The sequence below is a fragment of the Mandrillus leucophaeus genome, unplaced genomic scaffold, assembly GCF_000951045.1.
Source record: "Mandrillus leucophaeus isolate KB7577 unplaced genomic scaffold, Mleu.le_1.0 Scaffold284, whole genome shotgun sequence".
Classification (NCBI taxonomy): Eukaryota; Metazoa; Chordata; class Mammalia; order Primates; family Cercopithecidae; genus Mandrillus; species Mandrillus leucophaeus.
This window is the reverse complement of record NW_012102965.1, coordinates 2,042,145-2,067,078: the sequence shown is the minus strand read 5'-3', so window position 1 is coordinate 2,067,078 and position 24,934 is coordinate 2,042,145. Positions and strand designations below refer to the sequence as shown.

Sequence of the window (24,934 nt, the reverse complement as noted above, 5' to 3'; positions counted from 1 at the left end):
GCCTGGGTAGGGGCAGATGCTAAGCAAGTAATCACTGATGATAATGACAACAAAGCATCTTGACATATGTTAATAGTGCCAGTTTTTACATTTATGACATTATTTTTTCTATTATAAATATTGGTCATGTTGTCCATAATTATCAGAAAATCACACTTCTCAGTCTAGATCATTTCAAGGCAATATCAATGGGTTTGTATTACGGATTCATTCTTTAAGAAAACATAAATCATATGGTGATGTTAATGTCTCTAGATTTTTAAAAAATAAGTGTCGTTTAGTTCCTAATGTGTTGTATATTATCTCTGCCACATTACAGCATAGTTCCCTAGGGGAGTGTTACCTATTACTATTATCACAGTAATAATGGGTCTTAAATTACTGACAGCATACAGATTATTTTCAAATTGAATTGCAAAAAGAAGAACTCTAATTGAATATTGGCATGCTGTTTCCATGTTAGTTTTAATTGTATGTATTATAAGGCTATCTAGTTTCAGCTATTTCTAGCCAAAAAATCTATTACTAAATACTATACTAAAATAGAAAGAAGCCAATGTGAGAACTTTAATAGTCATTGGTAGAGTCTAATCATTTCTTATAACTGCCCATCTGCCTCCTCTCCATCCCCACTGCCCCTGGCTTAGTTCAAGCACTATTTCTCATACTCACCTTTGCTGCAGGGTTAGCTTCCAGCATGCAAATCTCAGTCTGTCTATAAAAACAGACACACAGACCAGTGGAACAGAATAGAGAAACCAGAAGTAAGCCCACACATTTATAGCGAGCTGAGTTTTGAAAAAGGCACCAAGAACACACATTGGGGAAAGAACATTCTCTTTAATAAATGGTGCTGGAAAACCTGGATAGCTACATGCAGAAGAATGGAACTAGATTCCCATCTCTCACCATATACAAAAATCAACTCAATATGGATTAAGGACTTAAATGTAAGAGCCAGAAATATGAAACTATTTGAATAAAGAATAGACGAAACACTTCAGGACATTGGTTTGGGCAAAGATTTTTTTGGATGGTACCTCAAAAACGCAGGCAACAAAAGAAAAAAAATAGAAGAATGGTATTATATCAACCTAAAGAGCTTCTGTACGGCAAAGGAAACAGTGAGCAGAGTGAAGAGACCACCTGTGGAATGGGAGAAAATGTTTACAAACTATGCTTATCTGACAAGGATTCAATATCCAGAATATACAAGGAACTCAAACAACTCAATAGCAGAAAAACAAATAATCCGATGGGCAAAAGACCCGAATAGGCATTTATCAAAAGAAGACATACATGTGTACGGCCAACAGGTACATGAAGACAAACTCAACATCATTAACACCAGGGAACTGCAAATCAAAACTGCAATGAGCTGTTGCCTCACGCCAGTTAGAATGGCTATTATCAAAAAGCAAAAAGTAACAAATGCAGGCGAGGATATGCAGAAAGGGGAACTCTTATAGACTGTTGATCGAAATTACAATTAGTACAGCCATTGTGGAAACATTATTGAGGTCCCTCAAAAAATTAATAATAGAACTATCATATGATCCGGCAATCCCACTATGTGGTATATATCCAGAGGAAATGAAATCAAGCCAGGCACAGAGGCTCATGCCTGCAATGCCAGCACTTTGGGAGGCCGAGGCAGGCAGATCACTTGAGGCCGGGAGTTCAAGACTAGCCTGGCCAACATGGCGAAACCTTGTCTTTACTAAAAATACAAAAATTAGCTGGACATGGTGGTGCATACCTGTGATCCCAGCTACTTGGGAGGCTGAAGCACGAGAACTGCCTGAACCCAGGAGGTAGAGGTTGCAGTGAGCCACTGAAGCACTGCACTCCAGCCTGAGTGACAGAGTGAGACTATCTCAAAAATAAAACAAAACAAAACAACAACAACAAAAAACCCACAAAGGAATTTAAATCAGTATGTCAAAGATATATATGCACTCCCATGTGTACTGCAGCCAATATATACAATCAGCCTAAGTGTCCATCAATGGATGAATGGATTAAAAAATGTGATATATATATGCACAATAGAATACTATTCAGCCCGAAAAGCGTGAAATCTTTTCATTTGTGACAACATGGATGAGCCTAAAGGACATTGTGTTAAATGAAATAATCCAAGCACAGAAAGATCCAAGCACAGAAAGACAGATATCTCATGATCTCACTCATATGCGGAATCTAAAAAAGGGGATCTCATAGAAGTAGAGAGGAGAATAGTGGTTACCAGAGGCTGGGGAGGGAGTGGTGAGTGTCTCACGTGTCCGTGTGAAGAGATCACCAACAGGCTTTGTGTGAGCAACATGGCTGTTTATTTCACCTGGGTGCAGGCGGGCTGAGTCTGTAAAAGGAGTCAGCAAAGGGTGGTGGGATTATCACTGGTTCTTATAGGTTTTAGGATAGGCGATGAAGTTAAGAGCAATGTTTTAGGGGCAGGGGATGAAGCTCACCAAGTACATTCTCAAGGGTGGGGAGAATTACAAAGAAACTTCTTAAGGGCAGGGGAGATTACAAAGTACATTGATCAGTTAGGTGGAGCAGAAACAAATCACAATGGTCATCAGTTAAACTATTTTCACTTTTTTTGTGGATCTTCAGTTGCTTCAGGCCATCTGGATGTATACGTGCAGGTCACTGGGGATATGATGGCTTAGCTTGGGCTCAGAGGCCTGACAGTGACGGGGAGATGAGGAGAGGTTGGTCAATAGGTACAAAGTTACAGTGAGATAGGAGGAATAAGTTCTGGTGTTCTATCGCACGGTAGGGTGATTGTAGTTAACAATAATGTATTATTGTATATTTCAAAGTAGCTAGAAGAAAGGATTCTAAATGCGCTCACCACAAAGAAATAAATGATCAATGAGGTGATAGATATGCTAATTACTCTGATTTGATCATTACACAATGTCTACATGTGTCAAAACATCACATTGTATCCCATAAATAGGCACAATTATTTTGTGTCAGTAAAAAGCAAAACTTAAAAAATGCCTGTACTCACAGCACTTTGGGAGGCCGAGGCAGGCGGATCATGAGATCAGGAGATTGAGACCATCCTGACTAACACGGTGAAACCCCATCTCTACTAAAAATACAAAAAAAAAATTAGCCAGGTGTGGTGGCAGGCGCCTGTAGTACCAGCTACAGGAGGCTGAGGCAGGAGAGTGGCGTAAACCTGGGAGGCGGAGCTTGCAGTGAGCTGAGATCGCACTACTGCACTCCAGCCTGTTTGACACAGCGAGACTCTGTCTCAAAAAAAAAAAAAAAAAATTATATCTGTCTGTCTGTCTGCTGCCTATCTATCTATCTATCTATCTATCTATCTATCTATCTATCTATCTATCTATCTATCTATCTATCTATCTGAGCCTATCACTCCCTGGCTCAGATTTCCTTGGGGACTCCACACTGCTTACAGTATCAATGGGCTGGTAGAGCAAGCTCTTCCTGAGGTGGCCCTTGCCCACCCCTGCAGCCCTACTTCCAGCTGACACCTGCCTCTCATCCTCAGCTCCAGAGACACAGAACTGACTCTCCTACAGCTCCTCAAACATGCTGTGTTCTTGTTTCCTCATCTCTACAAGTTATTCCCTCTGTCTGAAACACCCTCTCCCCTACTTGTCCGCCTAGTAAATTCTTCTTCTTTTTGTTTGTTTGTTTGTTTGGGTTTTTTTTTGGATACAGAGTCTTTCTGTGTCACTTAGTCCAGAGTGCAGTGGCATCATCATAGCTCACTGCAGCCTCAACCTCCTGGGCTCAAGCGATCCTCCTGCCTTAGCCTCCCGAGTAGCTGGGACTATAGGCACACACCATCATGACTGGCTGATTTTTCCAATTTTATTTTGTAGAGATTGGGTCTTGCTATGTTCCCCAGACTGGGCTGAAACTCCTGGACTCAAGTGATCCTCTTGCCTCGGCCTTCTAAAGTGTTGGGACGATAGGCGTCAGCTGTCATGCTTGGCCTTGCTTATCTCTTAAGTTTCAGCTGTGGGGAAGCTTTCCTAGAATTTCTGGGCAGGCTTAGGATCTCCTACTTTGTGTTTCCACTGCACTTTCTATATGTCTCTACTGAAGCAATCAGCTCGTTATATTCTAGTATCTGTTCCATGCCTGTCTCCCTATAGCACTGTAAGCTTCCCAAGGGAAGAGGCTGGATCATCCCGTCTTTGGGATGCCTAGCAAGATGCCTAGTTCATAGGAGGCACACAAAATGTTTGATCAGTGAGTGAATGAATGAATCTGGCACGATTTCCTTCCTCTTAACAAAACACTTAAGGCTTCTTTAAATTCCACATCGTCTCAGATATGGTCTGAGCTAGAGTGAAAGCACTTACAGCTGCGTGTCTTAAATCTGATGATACACTTGAAAGAGACCACCCATCTGCATGGAACACACACGCAAATAAAGCCTGAATCCAGGGAAGCAAAATCTCTAAAGCAGGAAACACATGAAATCACTTGGGATTCAAGAAATAGGAAGAATGAGAGTTGAAAGGAAGCAGGGTAGTTCAGAGACAAATGGATTTGCCATGGATTTTCAAAAAGTACATAACAAGAAGTCTGCCCAATTATGGGCTTTTGGTTTTTTTCGTATGGAGCTGTACCTCTCCTAGTCCTCCTCCGGCCCTTCTCTCCAGCCAGTGGCCTTATGTGAATCTGCTGGTCCCATCGCGCAGTGATAGTGGTTCCTTCTCACAGAGGTTATGGTCCATTGTCTCCTGTTTCTAGCAAAGTGCCTACTAAAAACACTGCAAACAAAAGTGACCAACTTGAGCCTGTCACTTCCCTCAAGATGGATCTTTGGCAGCATGACTCTCCTCTCTACCTCCATCAGGTAGGAGGCAACAGTCTCAAGGCCAGGTGATCTACTTCCAGGTAACAGAGATGCCAATTTTCCTTCCTTCTATGAGCATCACAATACAGAATCTATTTCTGTGTGGTGATCAAAGCTGGCTTTCCTTTAGACTTGTAGGTCAATAAATTAGGTCAGAGAGGTTGATACATTTTCAAAAGAAATGTGATTACAAAATTCATACTAACAATTGATTAAGTAGAAATAAACAAAAATAATTGAGAAGACTGGTAGTTCCAGCTACCGAGGAAGCTGAAGCTGGAGGATCCCTTAAGCCCAGCAGTTTGAGATCAGCCTGGGTGATACAGCGAGACGCTGTCTCTTAAAAATTAAAATAAAATCAGCCGGGAGCAGTGGCACACCCTGTAATCCCAGGGAGTATTTGGGAAGCCAAGGCGGGCGAATCACAAGGTCAAGAGATCGAGACCATCCTGCCCAACATGGTGAAACCCCGTCTCTACTAAAAAAACCCACAAAAATTAGCCAGGTGTGGTGGCACGTGCCTGTAGTCCCAGCTACTCGGGAGGCTAAGGCAGGAGGATTGCTTGAACCTGGGAGGCAGAGGTTGCAGTGAGCCAAGATCACGCCACTGCACTCCAGCCTGGCTATAGAGCGAAACTCCATCTCAAACAAAAACAAACAAAAATAAATAAAATAATTGAGAAGAAAAGGTACATTATATTTATAAAATCCTAATTACTAACTAGAGAAGAAAAGGGAAGATTGCTTGGGAGATGAAGATAAATTTTCAAGAACATTGTACATGACAGTATTATCAGTGAATTTAGAAGGAGGATGTGCAATTGAGATAATAAATATTTCCAAGTATAACTTTTGTTCTTTATTTCTGAAAGAATGTGGTATGCAATACCAAACAGAGCAAATCTTTCAGAAAGAAGCATGTGAAATGTAAGTCCTGATTCAAACAATTCCAAATGGAAATACTTTTCATCCAAAAATTCTGAGAATATGCCAGCAAGATAAGAGAAAATTGAGTCCATATAAATAAATAATTTTATAAGTAGACTGATTCACTCAACAAATATTTACTAATTGTCAGCTATATATCCTACACATTGTTAAGTTCTGGGAGTACCAAACTGAAAGACAGAGTACTGGTCTCAAGGTATAGTCTAATGGCAAAATAACAACAACAAGAAAAGCAACACCACTGTATAGTTAAAAGTTACTGAAAGTATGAGTTCAGAGTATGGGTTCATATCTTGGCTGGTGCCACGGCACTTTGAGACCGCAGGCAAGTTACTCAATTTATCTGTGCCTCCATTTCCTTCTCTTTAAAATGGTGATTATAATATTACCTACCTCACAGTGTTGTTATGAGGATTAAGTAAGGCAGTGCATGTAAACTGGCACATGGCAAGCACTCAATGCATCTTAGTGATTATTTATTTGAATTATGACATAATGAGATTTATTTGCTGAAAAGAAGATGGAGGCATTGCACCACAACAGCATGGATAAGTTAGAAAATGAACACTTGATTGGGCGTGGTGGCTCACACCTGTAATCCCAGCACTTTGGGAGGTCAAGGCGGGTGGATTACCTGAGGTCAGGAGTTCGAGACCAGCCTAGCCAACATGGTGAAAGCCCATCTCTACTAAAAATACAAAAATTAGCTGGGCATGGTGGCGGGCACCTGTAGTCGCAGCTACTTGGGAGGCTGAGGCAGGAAAATCGCTTGAACCCAGGAGGCAGAGGTTGCAGTGAGCTGAAATCACGCCATTGCACTCCAGCCTAGGCGACAAGAGCAAGACTCCATCTTAAAAAAAAAAAAAGAACACTTGTCTCTATTGTCTCTGTGGAAGAGTCAAGGGAAGCTTTTCAGTTTTTGAGGTGCAGCTGAAAGCTGGAGGAAGAAGCAGGTGAGAAGGCCTGGAGGCATGAGGAGGGTTATGTGTTGCGATCCACAGATGACTCAGTTCTGTCAGAGCATGGCCGGAGAAGACAGGGGATGTGGTGGGAGATGGGGCTGGAGAAGGAGATGGAGGGCAGAATTTGGGTGGCCTGGAGTGCCCTGCACAGCAATTCAGGCTACATGCAGTATGTAGTAGGAGCCATTGAAGAACTCTGAGTAGAAGAATAGGACAGATTTGTGCACAAGAAACATAACTCTGGTGGCAGTGTGGATGATCTATTGAAGAAGGGATGAGCAATTGCAATGACAGCCAGAAATAGTGAGGTTTTGATGGTGGCGGCAGATTTGAGAGATATTTAGGAGGTGGCTTTGGTAGGGCTTAGTGATTGTCTGAATATGGGGAACAGGGAGGCAGAGAGGAGACATACACAATGCTCAGGTTTTTATTTGGTCAGTTGTGAATATGGTGGTGCCATGAACCAGGAAAAGAACCTAGGAGAGTAATTAGGGTATGGAGACAAGATGCTGAATTCCATTTTGGACAATTTTAATACTAGTACTAGCACATCTGTCTTTACTATGGGCCCCTTTGATTCTGGGTGACAGAGAAGACAAACACCCATCTGACTTTCAGAATCTTTGTTTTTGTTTTGTTTTACTTTGTTTTCCTCAGGATACCTGGAACCATAGGAATTCAGTGTGTTCAAATTCAAGCATTTCTGAAAGAAAACTTACACAGGATTTTCAATACCATCCCCCTCCCTCTATCACAGCAAAAACTTATACCCTGTTTTATCCTTAAAAATAAACAAAAAAGGCATGAAAGAAGCCTCCTTATGTTTACTGACTGTCGGGGGCCTTTTTAGATTTCCCATGATCTATACCCCCAATAACTACATCCTGGAGTGCTGGGTGCCCCATTCCATCTTATTTCATAGAGTGCATTTTCCAATATGCTGAATTCAAATATCAAATACCCTAGGTTATATAGATTTCCCATATAGAGAAATTGGAGCCCTATAAAGAGGGTCATAAAGGTACAAAATGCAGAGGAAGGAGCAATGTACTTAAATCAAAGGAAAGTCCATCACAAGCATTCATCTTTCACCAGACTCCTGACTGAAGCTAGCAGAAAGAATAGGAAGAGCTCAGTGAAATCTCATGACTTCCAGTTTGAATTCTAGTCCTCTGAAAGTAACAGTGTTGAGTTAGAGGGGCCTATGACACATTCAGATGTCTAGTTATCAGTTAGCGAACAAGATCTGTAGCTCAGGAGAGAGATCTGGGCTATATCTAGAGATGCCTGAAGTGGTCAAACCCATGGTTGAGAGATAGAAAGAGAAGAGAAGATCAAGTTCCAAGCTCCAGGGAACATCAGTATGTATTGGATAGATATGAAAGATGAACCTACAAAGGAAACTGAAAACGAACATCCAGAGAAGTAGGTGGAGAAAGAGGTCAGAGTAATATCATGAGAAACAAGGAAGATGCTATTTCAAAAAGCAGGTGATGGTCAGCAGAGTCAAGCTTCAAAGCCGGGTCAAGTAATATGAAGATAGAGCAGTATCCATCATTTGTAAAGTAAAACTGTTCATCTATGTATATAATACTTGTACATGTTAACATTCATAGCTGAGTACTTTGCTTGAATATTAGTGCATTTGTGCTGATAGTTTGTTTAGAATAGAAAGTAAACTAACCAGAACTGTGTGGCGTTGTATAAAGAAATAAAGCCTAGTGTTAATATTTTATATACTTCTTTGTTGAAATACAAAAATATTCAGTAAGAGACTTACATATTGGGTTTTTCTCCTCCAAATTATGCTATTTTCATAAACATTAATAATACTAAAAGAAATATGGATAATGAAAAAACGTATCATTGCCCACCCTCCAAAACGTCCATTTCTTTTTTTTTCTTTTCTTTTCTTTTTTTTTTTTTGAGATGGAACCTCCCTCTGTCGCCCAGACTGGAGTGCAGTGGCGCAATCTCTGCTCACTGCAACCTCCGCCTCTGGGGTTCAAGCGATTCTTCTGCCTCAGCCTCCCAAGTAGCTGGGACTACAGGTGCGGACTACCACGCCTGGCTTATTTTTGTATTCTTAGTAGAGATGGAGTTTCACCATATTGGCCAGGCTGGTCTCGAACTCCTGACCTCATGATCCACTCGCCTTGGCCTCCCAAGGAGCTGGGATTACAGGTGTAAGCCACTGCGCCCTGCCCAGAATGTCCATTTCTTTTAATACACATATGCATACACTATACACACACATATGAAGATGTGATCTTTTCCTTTTTTTTGGAGACAGAGTCTCACTCTGTCATCCAGGCTGGAGTGCAGTGGCATGATCTTGGCTCACTACAACTTCTGCCTCCCAGGTTCAAGCGATTCTCCTGCCTCATCCTCCCGAGTAGCTGGGATAACAGGCACCTGCCACCATGCCCAGATAATTTTTGTATTTTAGTAGAGATGGGGTTTTGCCATGTTGGCCAGGCTGCTCTTGAACTCCTGACCTCAGGTGATTCACCTACCTTGGCCTCCCAAAGTACTGGGATTACAGGCGTGAGCCACCGTGTCCAGCCTGCAGATGTAATTTTGTATACTGCTTTTTGAACCTAAGTATGTTACTATATATTCTTTATAACAAACACTTCTCATGTTTGCAGAATATTCTATGTGTACTATGACATCTCAACAAATTACTTTTTAAATAAAAAGGGGTACCTCTTCTAATGAAGAGATCTATGGTAGTCATCTTCTGAACCAAGTAGCCCAACAGCATCACCAATTGTGGAACAGTTGGACATACGTGCCTCCCAATGGGATGCTATAATAATTCAGGAGTATTTTTGCAAAAAAAGTTTACCTTGAATCTAATCATAAGGAACAATTAGACAAATACAGAATATGAGACACTCTACATAACTGGCCTAGATCCTTAAAAAAAGTCAATGTCTTAAAATAAAAATAAAAAATAAAAATAAAAAAAGACTAAAAAGACATGATAACCAAATCCAATGCACAAATTGAGTCTTGGATACAAAAAAATTTGCATGTTGACTTTGTACTAGATACTATGGTATTACTGTTAATTTTATTGGGTGTCATAATGCTATATATGTCTATACTATATATACATAATAATACTATATAGTTACATAGGAAAATGTCCTTATTCCTAAGGAGATGCACATGAAATATTCAGGGATAAGGCATCATGATATCTGAAACTTATTTTCAAGTAGTTCAGAGAAATTTATGTATATTTGTGTGTATATACATGTGTGTGTCTATATATAACTATATATATAAACTGCATATGTATAAAAACTTTGTTCATACATATATAAATAAAATATGTATGTTCATATATACACTTAACTAAATAAATGCGGCAAAATGTTAATAATTGGTGAATTTATGTAAAGGGTATGTCGGTATTCTTTGTAGCTATTCTTTAAACATTTCTGTACATTTGAATGTTTTCAAAATAGAGAGTTGGGGAAGCATGTTTTCTGTTTATGTTGGTGATAGTCTAAGCCAGATGTAGTATGACTCAGCCGTATAGTAAGTACATAACACCCCCACACATGCGCACACATACACACACACAGACACACACACACAGAGCATTCCAATATTTGGTAACTAGTTCATTGCTGTTGTCTATGTACATCAGCTAAACAATTCCAGATGAAAAAGTGTGGGGAAAGTGTAGTGTTCAAGGATTTGTCTGCTTTCAAATGTCTGTGTGCATGTGTCTGTTCCTGGCAGTGTTCCATCTTCCCTCCCACTACTCCCAGTGACCCCAAACTGAACTACTTCCCAACAACTCACACTTTCCACATGAAGTCTCTGTTCAGGCTGTTTCCTCAGCCTGAAACACTGTTCTCATTGTTTCACTCGTCAAAATGATACTTAATCTTTAAGGCCTGATTCAAAATCTCCTTCCTCTGTGAAACTCTTTTCTAGACTGCCACCTGTTTCTTCCAACTGGAAGCATTCATTCCCTGCTGTGTGGTCCCTATAGCTCTCTTGAAACACATACTTTATTCCTTCTGTAGAGAATGAGTTGGTACATAAGGAACCTCATTATGGTGACTTATGTACCAGCTCATATACCCCAGAGAAAGAAAGTTCTGTTTAACTCTGTTGCATAGGATGAAGTCCAGATTCCTTAGAATAATGTACAAGGTTCTTGTGACTTGGTGCCTGCTTCCTTTTGAGCCTTATGTCTTGATATGCCCCTCAATGAACCTGATACTGGAGATATAATGAAGCCAATTTTCCACTCGGAATTCCTGGGCCCCTAAGATTCAGGCACCTTAATTCCATTAGCGATGGAGGAGCAAAGTATTCCCCAGGATTCCTGTGAATTTCTGGTGCCTCGCATTCTCATGCAACCTGTAATGCTGGTGACTTCTCCAGGCCACCACTCCAGCTGCTTTCCTCTGCACTTCACCTGACCATGAAATGTAGTCCCTTTTTATGCTTTGGGAAAATAAGAGCAAAACCTCTCTCCAGTAAAAGCATTCATGAGTTTGGCTGACTTATGAGGGAGACCAAGGACAATTTCCATTGCAATGATGCCACGGTTTTCCTGAAAGGTAAGCATCAATCTGCCTTTTGCCCCACTGAGGCCGAGTCAGTCTATCTTGCTGTTACCTCTTGCCTCCTCATTTTTGGCTTGTCTTCCCACTGTACTCTTCCCACTCCACTCTTCCTGTCCCTCCCAGGGCTAAAACCTTGGCAGCAGAAATCTGTAAAATGTAAATGTCACTTGTTTCAGAGAACACCTCCTAATTTGGAGCATTTGTGAACCTCACAGTGCCAAATAGAATATTTACCTTTCTGGCTCTGACATTCTTTAGGTCACTAAACTAAAAAGCTTCTGAGTAAAAAAGAAAAAAACATTAAAAGTGAATCCTGTTGCCTGAAATAGTGTATTTCACTTATTCAGCAGTGAAATTCACTGGTCTCCTGTAACCAGCATGAGGCAATTTTTAGTGGAGACCTCATCTCTGCCAGCTCAATTTGTTGCTGCTCAGTTACAAAGATGTGTTTACTTCCAGGAGAAAGGGCTTCAAGTTACTTGTCTAACACATGAGCATGGTGACATCTCTTGCTCCCTGTTTGGCTAATATTTTGGTCATCAGAGTCTGAAGTTGCTAACAAAAATATATTAAAAGTGGGTAATATCTATATTCATCTTGGACTGAAGGATGCTGTAGGAATATTTTCTGAGTTTTATTTACTTATACAATTATTACATCAATCTTTTTTTGAACACTTTTTATTGAGACATAATTCATGTACCATAAAACTCACCAATTTAAAGTATACAATTCAGTGGTTTTTAGTATGTTTGTGGTGGAACCACCACTAAAATCTAATTCCAGAACGTTTTCTTCACTCCCCAAAAGAAAAGCCCTTCCCATTAGCAGTCACTCCTTATGCCTGTCCCACCCCTGAGCCCGCTCTAGGCAACTGCTAATCTACTTTCTGTTTCTACATATTTGCCTGTTCTGGACTCTTCTTCATACAGATGGAATCAAACAATAGGTGGCCTTTTGGGTCTGTCTTCTTTTACTTAGGATGACGTTTTCAGGTTTCATTCATATAGTAGCATGCATCAGTACTACTTTTATTACCAAGTAATATTCTGTTGTATGGACATAACATATTATATTTATTCTTTCATCAACTGATAGATTGATGTTTGGGTTGTTTCCACTTTTTTCTTTTCTTTTTAGTTGACACATAATAATTGTACAATTTGTGGAATGCAGAGTGTTATTTCCTTATGTAATGATCTAATCATGGTAATTAGCATCCATCACCTCAAATATTTATCATTTCTTTGTGTTGTGAGCATTAAAGATCCTCTCTTCTAGTTTTTTGAAAATATACAATAAATTATGGTTAACTATATTCACCCCACAGTGCTGCAGAATACCTGAACTCATTCCTCCTATTAAACTATAATTTTGAAATTGTTAACCAACCAATCTCCATCCTCCCTCCCTGCCACTCTTCCCATCCTCTAATTCCCACAATTGTACTCTACTTTTTCTTAGCTCCCACAAGTGAGGACATGTGGTATTTATCTTTCTGTGCTTACTTTATTTTGCTTAACATCATGTCCTCCAGGCTTATCCATGTTGCTGCAAATGACAGGATTTCATTCTTTTTTTGTGGCTGAATAGTATTCCATTGTGTATATATACTACATTTTCTTTATCCAGTTGTCTGTTGATTAACATTTGGGTTGATTCTATATCTTACCTATTGTGAGTAGTGCTGCAGCAAACATGGGAGTGCAGATATCCCTTTGATACACTGAATTCCTTTCCTTTGGGTAAACACCCAGTAGTGAGATTGCCGGATCATATGATAGTTCTGTTTTTAGAGAAATCTCTATGCTGTTTTCCATAATCGCTGTATTAATTTATATTCTCACCAACACTATATAGGAGTTTTCTTTTCTCTGCATCCTCACCAGCACTGTTATTTGTTGTCTTTTTGAAAATAGCCATTCTAACTGGGGTGAGATGACATCTCATTGTGGTTTTGATGTATGTTTCCCTGATGATGATTTTTCATATATTTGTTGACTATTTGTATGTCTTCTTAAGAGGTTGTTTGGAGGTTCAAGCAGGGAAGTGCAGCTACTTGTATACCCTAGACCAATAACCCATATCCTCCTCCATCAGGGTTGGCTATCCTCTTTGACTGAGCATGCAGCTTTGGGGAGGGACACACATGGAAGAGTGAGGGAAGAGGGGGACACCTGCCTAGCCAGCCAGATCAGCCGAATCAACCCTGGCGATCAATGGGGTGACAGATATCACAGCCACATCGCCCTCACATATGTCTTCTTTTGAGAAATGTCTGCGTGGTTCCTTTGTCCACTTTTTAATCAGATCATTTGTTTATTTGCTGTTGAGTTGTTTGAGTTCCTTGTATATTCTGGATATTAGTCCTTTGTTGTATGACTAGTTCACATATGTCTTCTCCCATTCTGTAGGTTGTCTCTTTACTTTGTTGATCGTTTCCTGTGTTGTGTATAATCTTTTTAGTTTGATATCATCCCATTTGTCTATTTTTGTTTTTGTTACCTGTGGTTTTGAAGTTTTAGCTATATAAAATCTTTGCCAAGATCAATGCCCTGAAGCATTCCCCCTATGTTTTCTTCTAATAGCTTTATAGTTTCAGGTCTTATGTTTAAGTCTTTAATCTATTTTGAGTTTATTTTTGTATATGGAGATACAGGAGTCTAGTTTCATTCTTCTATATACAGATATCAGGTTCTCCCAGCACCATTTATTGAAGAATGCATGGATTTTATTATAAATAGTGCTGCTATAAACATTCATGTACAAGTCTTTGTAAACATATGTTTTCACTGCTTTTGGGTATAAACCTAGGAGTAGAATTGCTGGGTCATATTATAACTCTATGTTTAATTTTTGAGGAAATGCCAGACTGTTTTCCAAAGTGGCTGGCTCATTTTACATTTCCACTAGCAGTATATCCAATTTGTCCACATCCTCATCAACGCATTTTATTATCTGTATTTTAAATTATAGCCATCCTAGTAAGTATGTTGTGGTATGTCATTATGCATTTATCTAATGGCTAATAATGTTGATCCGTTCAATTTTTAGGCCATATGTCTTAATGAACAATTACAGTGATGAGACAAGGCATTCCATCTTAATATTTTAATTTTTAATGATTTTGAATAAAGTAATAAGGAGCATATATGCTGTTATATGTCATATTTAGCAAATGCACTTCATTTATGGCTCATCTTAAAAAATTCTAACTTGACTACATAAAAGTGAAATCTAAGTGAAAACTTCAGAGATAGTTTCATAGGACAAATTTTCTATAGGATACTAAAACATACTTAGCTATTATCAAGTATAGGGTAAAGAGACAAACTTTGCATCTTTTACTTGATATTTGTGTTCAAACAATTTGGATTCTATTGGGGAATGTCTAAACTCTTCCAATTCTTTTAACATGAATAAAGTAGCATCCACATCTGGAACCCAGACTACATGTGATGGCTCTGCAGGGTTTGGTCAGACTTTGTTTTGAAACAGGGAGGCAGAAAACATAATGGGTTCCTAGCAAAAGATCCACAGTCAACAATAAAATTGAAAGGATGAGGTTGCATAGAAGAAAAATGTATTCCTGAAGAAACTGAACAAACAAATGAAAACTTATGGCACAGGAATAAATTCAGCATAAAATAAATGCAAATAAAAGTTTTTAAAAAGTTAAACGAATTCACAGATTTTATTTTGGAGTGGTATGCAATACCATTAAAAGAAATTAGAAATCATAGTTTAAGCAGAGGCTTAAATAAAACACATTTTTCTTAATCCAGACTTTTTTTTTTTTTTTTTTTTTTTTTTATGAGAAGGCCCAATCTGTGCATTGGGAATTTAAAAAAACAAAACATAAAAAACAAAAACAAAAACAAAAACAAAAACAAAAAAAACAGAAAAAAACCAAGATATAATATTTGCATAGCCCATTTTCAACTGTGGTCCAAATGTTGTATTTAAGATCAATAAAATATAAACCAATCCTGCAAATAAAATATAAAAAGGACAAATCTATGTGTCATTTCTGGTATTTTCCCTGCCAGCCAGCCCTGGAATCATAGAATGGCGGGGGTGGGAACAACCCTTCTCTTGTCCATGTAGTTTAGGAAGCACATTGTATGGGATTACATAAAAGTAATGTGATCCTGATTAAAAAACAGAACGATGGCATTAATAAGCCACATTCGTCAGTTCCTTATCTGAGTGTTGTGCCAGTAAATTTGGGGAAAAAATACTGAGAAATGGGACAACACAATCACACATAAAAAAATTAAGGCTGGAAGTGCAATCTCTTTTTTTAAATTAAAAAAATCCAAGGCTTTTAATCTGAAAAAGAAGTGGTCTATTACTGAATGATTATCTGTCTCTAGGCCTTTATATAAAGATCTATTCTCTTCCTCTTCAAGGGATTAATCATTATAAAATGAGCTAAAGATTTTAAGATGTTTTGGTTAGGCATAAATAAAAATATATTAACAAATAGGTTCTTTATCCACATGAAGTGTCTTCAAAATAAATTAGTAAGTTGGATTTGTTTATATTGATTCAGATAACATGTATCTGGAAACAAGTGGCAAGATAATAACCTCCTAAGGGAGTTTTCTGACTCTGGGATTCCATAAAAGCTTTTGTAAAACATTAGAGACAACCTGAAAATTTTACTTAATGGCATTGCCTAACCTAAGTGGTCTTATCATTTGTTAAGTGTAAAGAAATATGACAGCAGCTAAAATTTTTTAGTTTTCATAAATGATTTTTTATATTGTCAGTTTGTATAAATGGTTATTGGAACTATATATTCCATACTAAATGATAATCACAAATGATCTTTATATTAAATATTTTTAGGGTTTGAATGTACTTTCCAAACATAAAAAATTGAAGGAACTTTCTGTATCCGAGTGTTATAGAATCACTGATGTTGGAATTCAGGTAAGATCATTAAGATCATCTGTTAAAGAATTAAGATTGAAATTTTTCAAAAAATTGATTAATTCACTTTATTTCTTATTTCCATAGGTTTTTGGGGAATGGGTGGTGTTTGGTTACATGAGTACATTTTTTTAGTGGTAATTTGTGAGATTTTGGTGCACCCATCACCTAAGCAGTATACACTGTACCCAATTTGTAGTCTTTTATTCCTCACTCATTTCCCACCCTTTCCCCCAAGTCCCCAAAATCCATTGCATCGTTCATATACCTTTGCATTCTGATAGCTTAGCTCCCAATTATGAGTGAGAATATACAGTGTTTGGTTTTCCATTCCTGAGTTACTTCACTTAGAATAACGGTCTCCAATTCCATCCAGGTTACTGCAAATGCCATTATTTCATTTTTATGGCTGAAGAGTATTCCATGTACACATTCCATACACACACATATATATATATGTATGTGTGTGTGTGTGTATGGAATGTGTACATGGAATATATATGTGTGTGTGTATATATATGTGTATATGTGTGTGTGTGTATATATATATATAATCACAATTCTTTATCCACTCATTGATTGATGGACATTTGGGTTGGTTCCCCAATTTTGCAATTGCGAATTGTCCTGCTATAAGCATGCTTGTGCAAGTATCTTTTTCATACAATGATTTTTTTTCTTCTGGGTAGATACCCAGTAGTGGTATTGCTGGATCAAATGGTAGTTCTACTTTTAGCTCTTTAAGGAGTCTCCAGACTGTTTTTTATAGTGGCTGTACTAGTTTACATTCCTACGAGCAGTGCAGAAGTGTTCCCTTTTCACTGCATCCCTGCCAACTTTTATTATTTTTTGATTTTTTGATTATGACCAGTCTTGCAGGAGTAAGATGGTTTCACATTGTGGTTTTGATTTGCATTTCCCTGATCATTTGTGATGTTGAGCATTTTTTTTCATGTTTATTAGACATTTGTACATCTTCTTTTGAGAATTATCTGTTCATGTCCTTAGCTCACTTTTTGATGGGATTGTTTGGTTTTCTCTTGCTAATTTGTTTGAGTTCATTGTAGATTTTGGATCTCAGTCCTTTGTCAGATGTATAGATTGTGAAGATTTTCTCACACTCTGTTCATTGTCTATTTACTCTGCTGTTTCTTTTGCTGTGCAGAAACTTTTTAGTTTAATTAAGTACAAATTGAATAAATTTTGTGGGTCATAGTAGAACAAAAAGAAATGGATTGGAAATGTAACAACACATATGTGATCCTAGTTGAACCAAGTTCAACTCCAGGCTCTTAGTTAGGTCTCCACAGCCAAAGTGATTGAGATTTATTTTCCCATTTTTCCCTGTCTACTCTCTCCCTTCCTCATGTCAGATTCAAAACAAACAGGGATGTTTTACATGGAGAGTGATGAACTGCAGTGTGGTAAAAGTCTTCTCATATAAACAAAGTATTCTGTAGATAGAAATGTTATAGAATCTAATCATTGAAAGTTGGGGGAGTTTGAAAAATTATGCCAGACACTCAACAGTTAGGAACTTAAGTTACTCAAACATACTTGCTAGCATCCTTTATGGGAATGGGAAGCATGAGATAAGTAATTGGCTAGGATAAATGATTACATGCTCAACTGATTCTTCAAGAGCTTGCAAGAAAAGTAAAATTCCTAGACCTAATCTTCAGTGATGTGCAGGAAGTCATAAAGTACATACTGTGAGCAAGCCACAGTGTAATTTTTCCATCACTTTAAGCATATCAATGTGCTGTTAGAAAAAAACCCAAAGTTATTTGTCATACATGTATTGAACAAGAAGGGAAGCAGTAACCTAGGAATGCAAGCACTGAAACACATTGGAAGTTCTAGATAAATGTGCCTTGAGAGTTTAAAACCCCAACCACTCATAAAAGCCTGAAGCTAAAGTAGAAATAGAAAGAGAGAGAGAAAGAGACAGAGAGGGAGAGAGAGAAAGAAAGAAGAAGAAGGAAGAGGAGAAGGAGAAGGAAGAGGAGGGGAGGAGGAGGAAGAAGAAGAGGAGGAGAAGGAGGGGAAGAAAAGGGAAGAAAGGAAGGGAAGGAGGGAAGGAGGGAGGGAGGGAGGGAAGAAAGAGAGCAAGAAAAACCTATAAAATGGTTTATCCCACAAGTAGGAAGATAATGCAATAAAAGCTGAGAAGTCCCCAGAGCATGGCAAACCTGAAGTTATCTCTGTCAATTTGAAGTAGACTTTCCAAGAAGTTTTAACATGACTAATAGGAGTGTTACAATACCATCTCAACTGGTGGGCTGTAGAGGATTCCAGCTCAAAAGATGCTCTAGACCTCTAGCATTGAATTCTAAACTTCTGGAGCTGAAAGAATCTTAGAAACATCTAAAGCAACTCCCTAATGTTAAGGCAGTAGGAATAAAAAATTACATCAAAGGCCAAGAGGGCTTAAATGACTGGCTCAAAGTCTTATACCTTCTTAGCAAACTAATTCAGTAACAGTTTTACGGAAATGAAAGGTGGAAATGGAGAACTGCTGTTCTGAATGGTTGATTGACAGTTTAGTGAGAAAAAATGTTTTCAAATTATTTTTGCTGTTTCTCACTGGGTCTGAACAATGTAATCATACTTGAGGGAATCTACTTTAAGGAGTATTAGTGTCACATAATGTCAATTTCTCCCAATTTTAGACCAAGGGTACTGATGTTCTAAGAAGTCCCTAAGAAATCTGCCTGGTAGTATATTCAGTACTGTAGAGTTAAATAAACGAACACAAAACACATATCCCAGAGAGGACTAGAAAATTCCGTATTGGAAAGATTGTAACTCTTTCATAACAAAAAGGATTACAAATCATTTAGATGTATGTAACCTACTAAGAGAAAAAGCTGAAAGATTCCTCTAAAGTTAAGCCATGATTTACCTGCTGCAATTAATTTAAGGGTTAAACATACATTTATACAAAGCTTTATCTATGAATATGATATAGTCAGGCTTTCAAAAGATCTTTGACAAGGTGATAGACTAGAAAAAACCGTTTAAAATATTAATATTTTTAATACTGGGTTATATTTCTCATATCAATTATATTTGACCAATAACTAGAAATCATTTAGGAGTATTGAAACCTACCATGGTGATGACATAGTCTCTTAATATGCATCATTGATTAATTTTTAGATGCTCCTCTCATCCTTGGGATGAAGGAGTATTGACCAAAGTTTGATGTTAAGTATCAGGAGACCAGTGTTTTCTGTCATTTCTTTTTGATTCTGTGGGGTCCAGACATTTTTCTTTTCACTCTTTGGAGCCTAAAAATTGTACTATGTTTAGGTGCTCTGAGATTGTAGACGAAAGCATTTACCCATTTGCTAACTATATGACCATACAGCTGACTTCTGGCATATCTTTAAAACAATTTAATCTTTTACAAACTGACATGTATTTATTTTCAGTAATCTAAAAGATTAGTGGTTCTACTCTTGAGTTCATGAACAAGAAATTTTTCTTTTATTTTCCTTAATTTTTTTCTAAACAAAACAAAACAAGATACATGTGCAGAACATGCAGGTTTGTTCCATAGGTATGCATGTGCCATGGTGGTTTGCTGCACCTGTTGACCTGTCCTCTGAGTTCCCTCCCCTCACCCTCAACCCTGAAATTTTTCTTTTTCATCATTTCTCATCCCTCTTTTTCCCCTCCTTGCTTTTGGTATGTGTGTGTCTGTGTGTCTGTGTTGTGGCTTTTAACCAGTTTTACCTCTTCCAAGGTTCATACTTCTGGCCTGTGGTAATCTTTCCCCTTGCCTCCTCCAGCCCAATTATTAAGTCCCAAAAGGGAACAGACAAAGCAGGGGGAGGAGAAAGTGACATACAAACGAATTTCACAATTCCTTACCTGGATTTAGAAAGAGAGGGAAAGAGAATAAAATAAGGTGAGTAAATTGAGATGTTCAGATTATCCACACTTAGAAAAGGTAACTATAGGAGAGATTCTGTTTTTAGCAGAAGACGTTGAAAACTTACACACTACATAATTCACTTAATGAGAAAAATGAATAAATCTTTTACCCTGGTTAGGTTTTGCAAGAGTTGTGAACATAATAAGAATAAAAAATTACCTCATTTTAGTGTTTAGTGGAAACCACAGCACATACAGAGTCATTGTCTGGAGCCTCAGATGTATTGACTTTTAGGATCTGGCTTTAATTACTTTCTCCAACTTTAGTTCTTTTCTGAGAACAACAGACATTCAATGATTATGTTACACTAAAATTATTTGGTGCTCTTGAAAGGCATTTTGGAGAAGATGTTTGATGCAGCTGTAACTGAGCATTTCTTAAGAAATCGTTTTCTTGAGGATTTTATGAGGTCAGTTAAATAACAGATGGCCAAGTATGGCAAAGGAATTGGCTTAAATGCAGTGTTACAGTACAGAAATATTAGAAGTTCCATCTTACTAAGTTGTTTTGATAGAACCAATGGAATAAATCCAATTATTTACTCTGGTTACTTTTTTTCTGAGACGGAGTTTCGCTTTTGTTGCCCAAGCTGGAGTGCAATGACACGATCTCAATTCACTGCAACCTCCGCCTCCTGGGTTCAAGTGATTCTCCTGCTTCAGCCTCCTGAGTAGCTGGGATTACAGGCGCGCACCACCACGCCTGGCTAATTTTTTGTATTTTTAATAGAAATGGGTTTCATCATGTTGGCCAGGCTGATCTCGAACTCCTGACCTCAGGTGATCCACCTGCCTCAGCCTCCCAAACTGCTGGAATTACAGGGGTGAGGCACTGTGCCTGGCCTCTGGTTGCTTTTTATACTCTTAATCTAGTTTGCATTTCTCATTCCCCTTTCCTAGAATGAAGCATAATATAAACACGTTTATATAATATCCATACACATAAATGTGTATTTTTTATGCAGATTATCTTTGAATGAAAATCTTGCAGCTAGACAAAAATTTCTAATTATTTCAGTGTTAGTAGGTTGAGGTAGTTGATTAAGAAATGTCATTAGTGGGAGAAAATCAGGTTTCATTAGGATGCACCAAAAGGACTGGCAGGTGTGTATACAGTGAAAGTGTGCATATATGTGTGTTTACATGCAAATATATGTAAATGTACATCTATGTCTAGTATATGTAGGTAAATTAAATATATGTATACACCTTGGTATATATTACATCATATATATGTCAATGTGTATATGTATTACACCCAAATTGTGTATAGAGACATGCTATATGATTATACATTTCTAGGCTAAAACCAATAGATGATGGTCAGTATTCAAAGCAAGTAATAAAAATTGGTTTATTGGTCAGGTGCAGTGGCTCACACCTGTAATTGCAGCACTTTGGGAGGCCAAGGCAGGTGGATTACCTGAGGACAGGAGTTCAAGACTAGCCTGCCCAACATGGTGAAACCCCATCTCTACTAAAAATACAAAAAAATTAGCCAGGCATAGTGGCGCACACCTCTAGTCCCAGCTACTCCGGAGGCTGAGACAGGAGAATCGCTTGAACCCGGGAGGCGGAGGTTGCAGTGAGCCGAGATTGCACCACTGCACTCCAGCTGGGTGACAGAGAGAAACTGCATCTCAAAAAAAGAAAAAAAAGAAAAAAAAATGGGTGTTAAAGAATTACCTTTTTATCTATATTTTATTTAAAAAATTAATCATCCATTTAAATGACAAAGCTCTTTTTCTTGGGGAAGTGTGTGGATTAGTTCTCTGATAGCAAAAGTAATAATATAATTTAGGGAATGTGGGACTAGCTGTCAAGAGTCCTAATTTTTATTCCAATTCTGCCTCTTACATGGCCACGTTTTCTTAAGCAATTCACTTAGGCCACAACAATTCATTCCCCTATAGTGACTACAGTTATGAAGCAGACAGGAGCTTGCACACTGGAGCAGGGGTAGGCTTTTCTTTTTCTGTCAAGTTGTGAAGCATCAGGTAGTTTCTGTTTTAGGCTTTGCAGGCCATACAGTCTCTGTCGCAACTTCCCAGCTTTGCCATTGAGCATAGAAACAGCCATAGACAATATGTAAATAAATGAGAGTTGCTGTATTCCCATAAAACTTTATGGACACTGAAAATTTGTATTTCATATCATTTTCACATATCATGAAATATTATTATTCTTTTGCTTTTTTGTCTACCATTTAAAATATATAAACACCATTCTGAGAGTGCAGGCCATACAGAAGAGCTACAGGTTAGCTGAGCAGGTGGACAGCCACCGTCAGTGAGCATTGAGTCTGTGGCTGTCATAAGCAAATGCTTTTTGTGCTCTCTACCCTGCAGCCTGGTGGGCTGGCTGTGCTTGCATAGGTGGGGCCTGTGGCTGTCCCAAAGTTCAGGCACTTTGGTCATGTCCATTACGCTTGTGAACGATTCTTAAGCTTCCTTACTACAACACTGGGATATTATTTGCAATTAGCAAGTTGGAAAGAGCTTAGATGACTAACTAGGCTACTCCATACCTGCATGTAAGATCATGCTCAAATCATCTCATTTCAGTTTTTTTTTTTTTTTTTTGAGATGGAGTCTTGCTCTGTTGCCCAGGCTTGTATGCAGTGGCATGATCTTGGCTCACTGCAACCTCCTCCTCCCGGGCTCAGACCATTCTCCCACCTCAGCCTTCCAAGTAGCTGGGATTACAGGCATGTGCCATCATCCCCAGCTAATTTTTGTATTTTTAGTAGAGATGGTGTTTCACCATGTTGGCCAAGGCTGGTCTTGAACTCCTGACCTCAGGTGATCTGCCCACCTCAGCCTCCCAAAGTGCCAGTATTACAGGCGTCACCCACCATGTCCAGCCTCAGATTAATTTATTTTGTGAAAATGTGACATCTTGTTCAGTGATTGAACACAAAACATTTTGGATTAGACTTTCCATGTAGAGGACATGGATAATCTGTTTGTTTTTTGAAAACAGAAATCATTATAATTTTTTTTTTAAATGATGAGGCTAGGTCTAGTGGGGTTAGGCAGATATAAGCAGAAAAATTCAATACTATGTGGTGGTTGTCAGCTAATATCAATTTAGCACTTACTACTGCCAGGCACTGTTGTATTTCCCATGTATTAATTTCCTACTTTATGAGGTAGGCAATACTTTTAATTCCATTTTACAAACTGGAGGTTCCAAGAGGTTAAAAACCACTCCCAAGTCATAAAACAAGTAAGCACATGAGCTAGTGTATAAAATGTCTAATTCCAAAAGGATGCTTTTAGTCATAATGCTGTGATAAAGGCATGTAGGAGGCTATGGGAGGATTCGGGTGAGGTACCTAATCCAGCATGGGAATGCCAGGGAAGTTTATCTGTTAGAAAAATCACTTTAACAAGGAATGTGGAAGTTAGATTGAAGAGCAGAAGGGGAAAAGGAGACCTACCAACAGTGAAGGTAGGAATATAAGAGGTTTTTGTTACAGTCCAGGGGTGAGAGGATAGCAACCTGAACACGGGAAGTAACAGGGAGGCTGGGGATAGGGAAATGGATTAGAGAACATTTAGATAGCAAAATCCATGAAACTGTCGATAGTTCAGATGAGGGATGAGTGTGAAGATGTGGTTAAAGACGATGTCCATGCATCTGACTTCTCTGCCAGGAATATTGGTGGTATCCCCACTTTCAAGCCCTATGAACTACCAAGATTGATTCAGTATTTTGGCACTTACTGTTGCCAAAATATCTCTTCTTCTGAGTGTGTGATTTATAGGAGACATGTATATTTTGGTCTTTGTCCACAGTCCTGGCCCAGAGCTCCTTAAAGGGCTTGTAACTTTCTGAGCAATAGGGGTAATAGGTATCTTTTGTTCTAGTGTTTGGTCTTTGACCATGGTTCCTGATGCAGAACTCCTAATTCCTTGGAGTTTCCTGGGTGTATCTTCTGTTCTAATGAGGTGACTCTTGGTGAGTTCTTGGTTGGGGGCTGGTCATGAGAAAGGCCAGGCCATGATTAGAATCTTGGAACTTTCTGCTCTATTCCCCATCCTTTGGGAAGGTGACAGGGGCTGGAGATTGAGCTAATAATTGATGGTGTCTACATGACAAAGCCCCCATAAAAATCCCTGAACTACAGGGTTTAGAGTACTTCCAGGTTGGTGAACACATCCATATGCCAGGAGAGGGGTGCACCCCAACTCTGTGGGGACACAAGTTCCTGCACTCAGGACCTCTATACCTAGCCCTATGTACCTTTTCGTCTGGCAGTTCATTGGTATCCTTTATTATATAATAAACTGGTTAACATGTTTCCCTGAATTCTTTGAGTTGTCCTAGCAAATTATCAAGCCCAAGGAGGTAGTTATGGGAACCCTAATATATAGGTGGTTCATTAGAAGTCCAAATGACAACCTGGGACTTGCGATTGGCATCTGAAATCTACTGGGATTGAGCTCTGAACACGTGGGGTCTGTGCTAACTCCAGTTAATGTCAGAATTGAATTAAATTATAGAACATCCAGTTGGTGTCACAGAATTGGTCAGTGTGTGGAAAAACCCACACATCTGGTATCAGAAGTGAAGTGTTCTGGAAGTATTGAGAGTGGTGTGACTATAGAGAAAAAAACATTTTTTTCCCCATTGTGTATGGCATGATTTTGTCTGTGTTTCCTCTAAGCTCTCTTCGCCCCTCCACT

The 24,934-nt window shown here is 38.6% G+C and overlaps 1 protein-coding gene across 5 annotated transcripts in view; it reads left to right on the top strand.

Moving 5' to 3' along the window:
- The window catches only part of FBXL13 (F-box and leucine-rich repeat protein 13), a 255,993-nt gene that overhangs the window by 201,319 nt on the left and 29,740 nt on the right, over positions 1-24,934 (top strand). For 4 of the 5 annotated variants that reach the window (XR_001006628.1, XM_011985472.1, XM_011985468.1 and 1 more), the window contains one exon: positions 16,218-16,301. The exons of the other annotated variant lie outside the window; for it this stretch is intronic. Coding sequence is in view for 3 of the 4 variants with exons in the window: in XM_011985472.1 (XP_011840862.1) it covers positions 16,218-16,301 (84 nt within the window). In the remaining variant the exon portion in view is untranslated. The remainder of the gene's footprint in view (positions 1-16,217; positions 16,302-24,934) is intronic. 5 annotated transcript variants of the gene reach the window in all.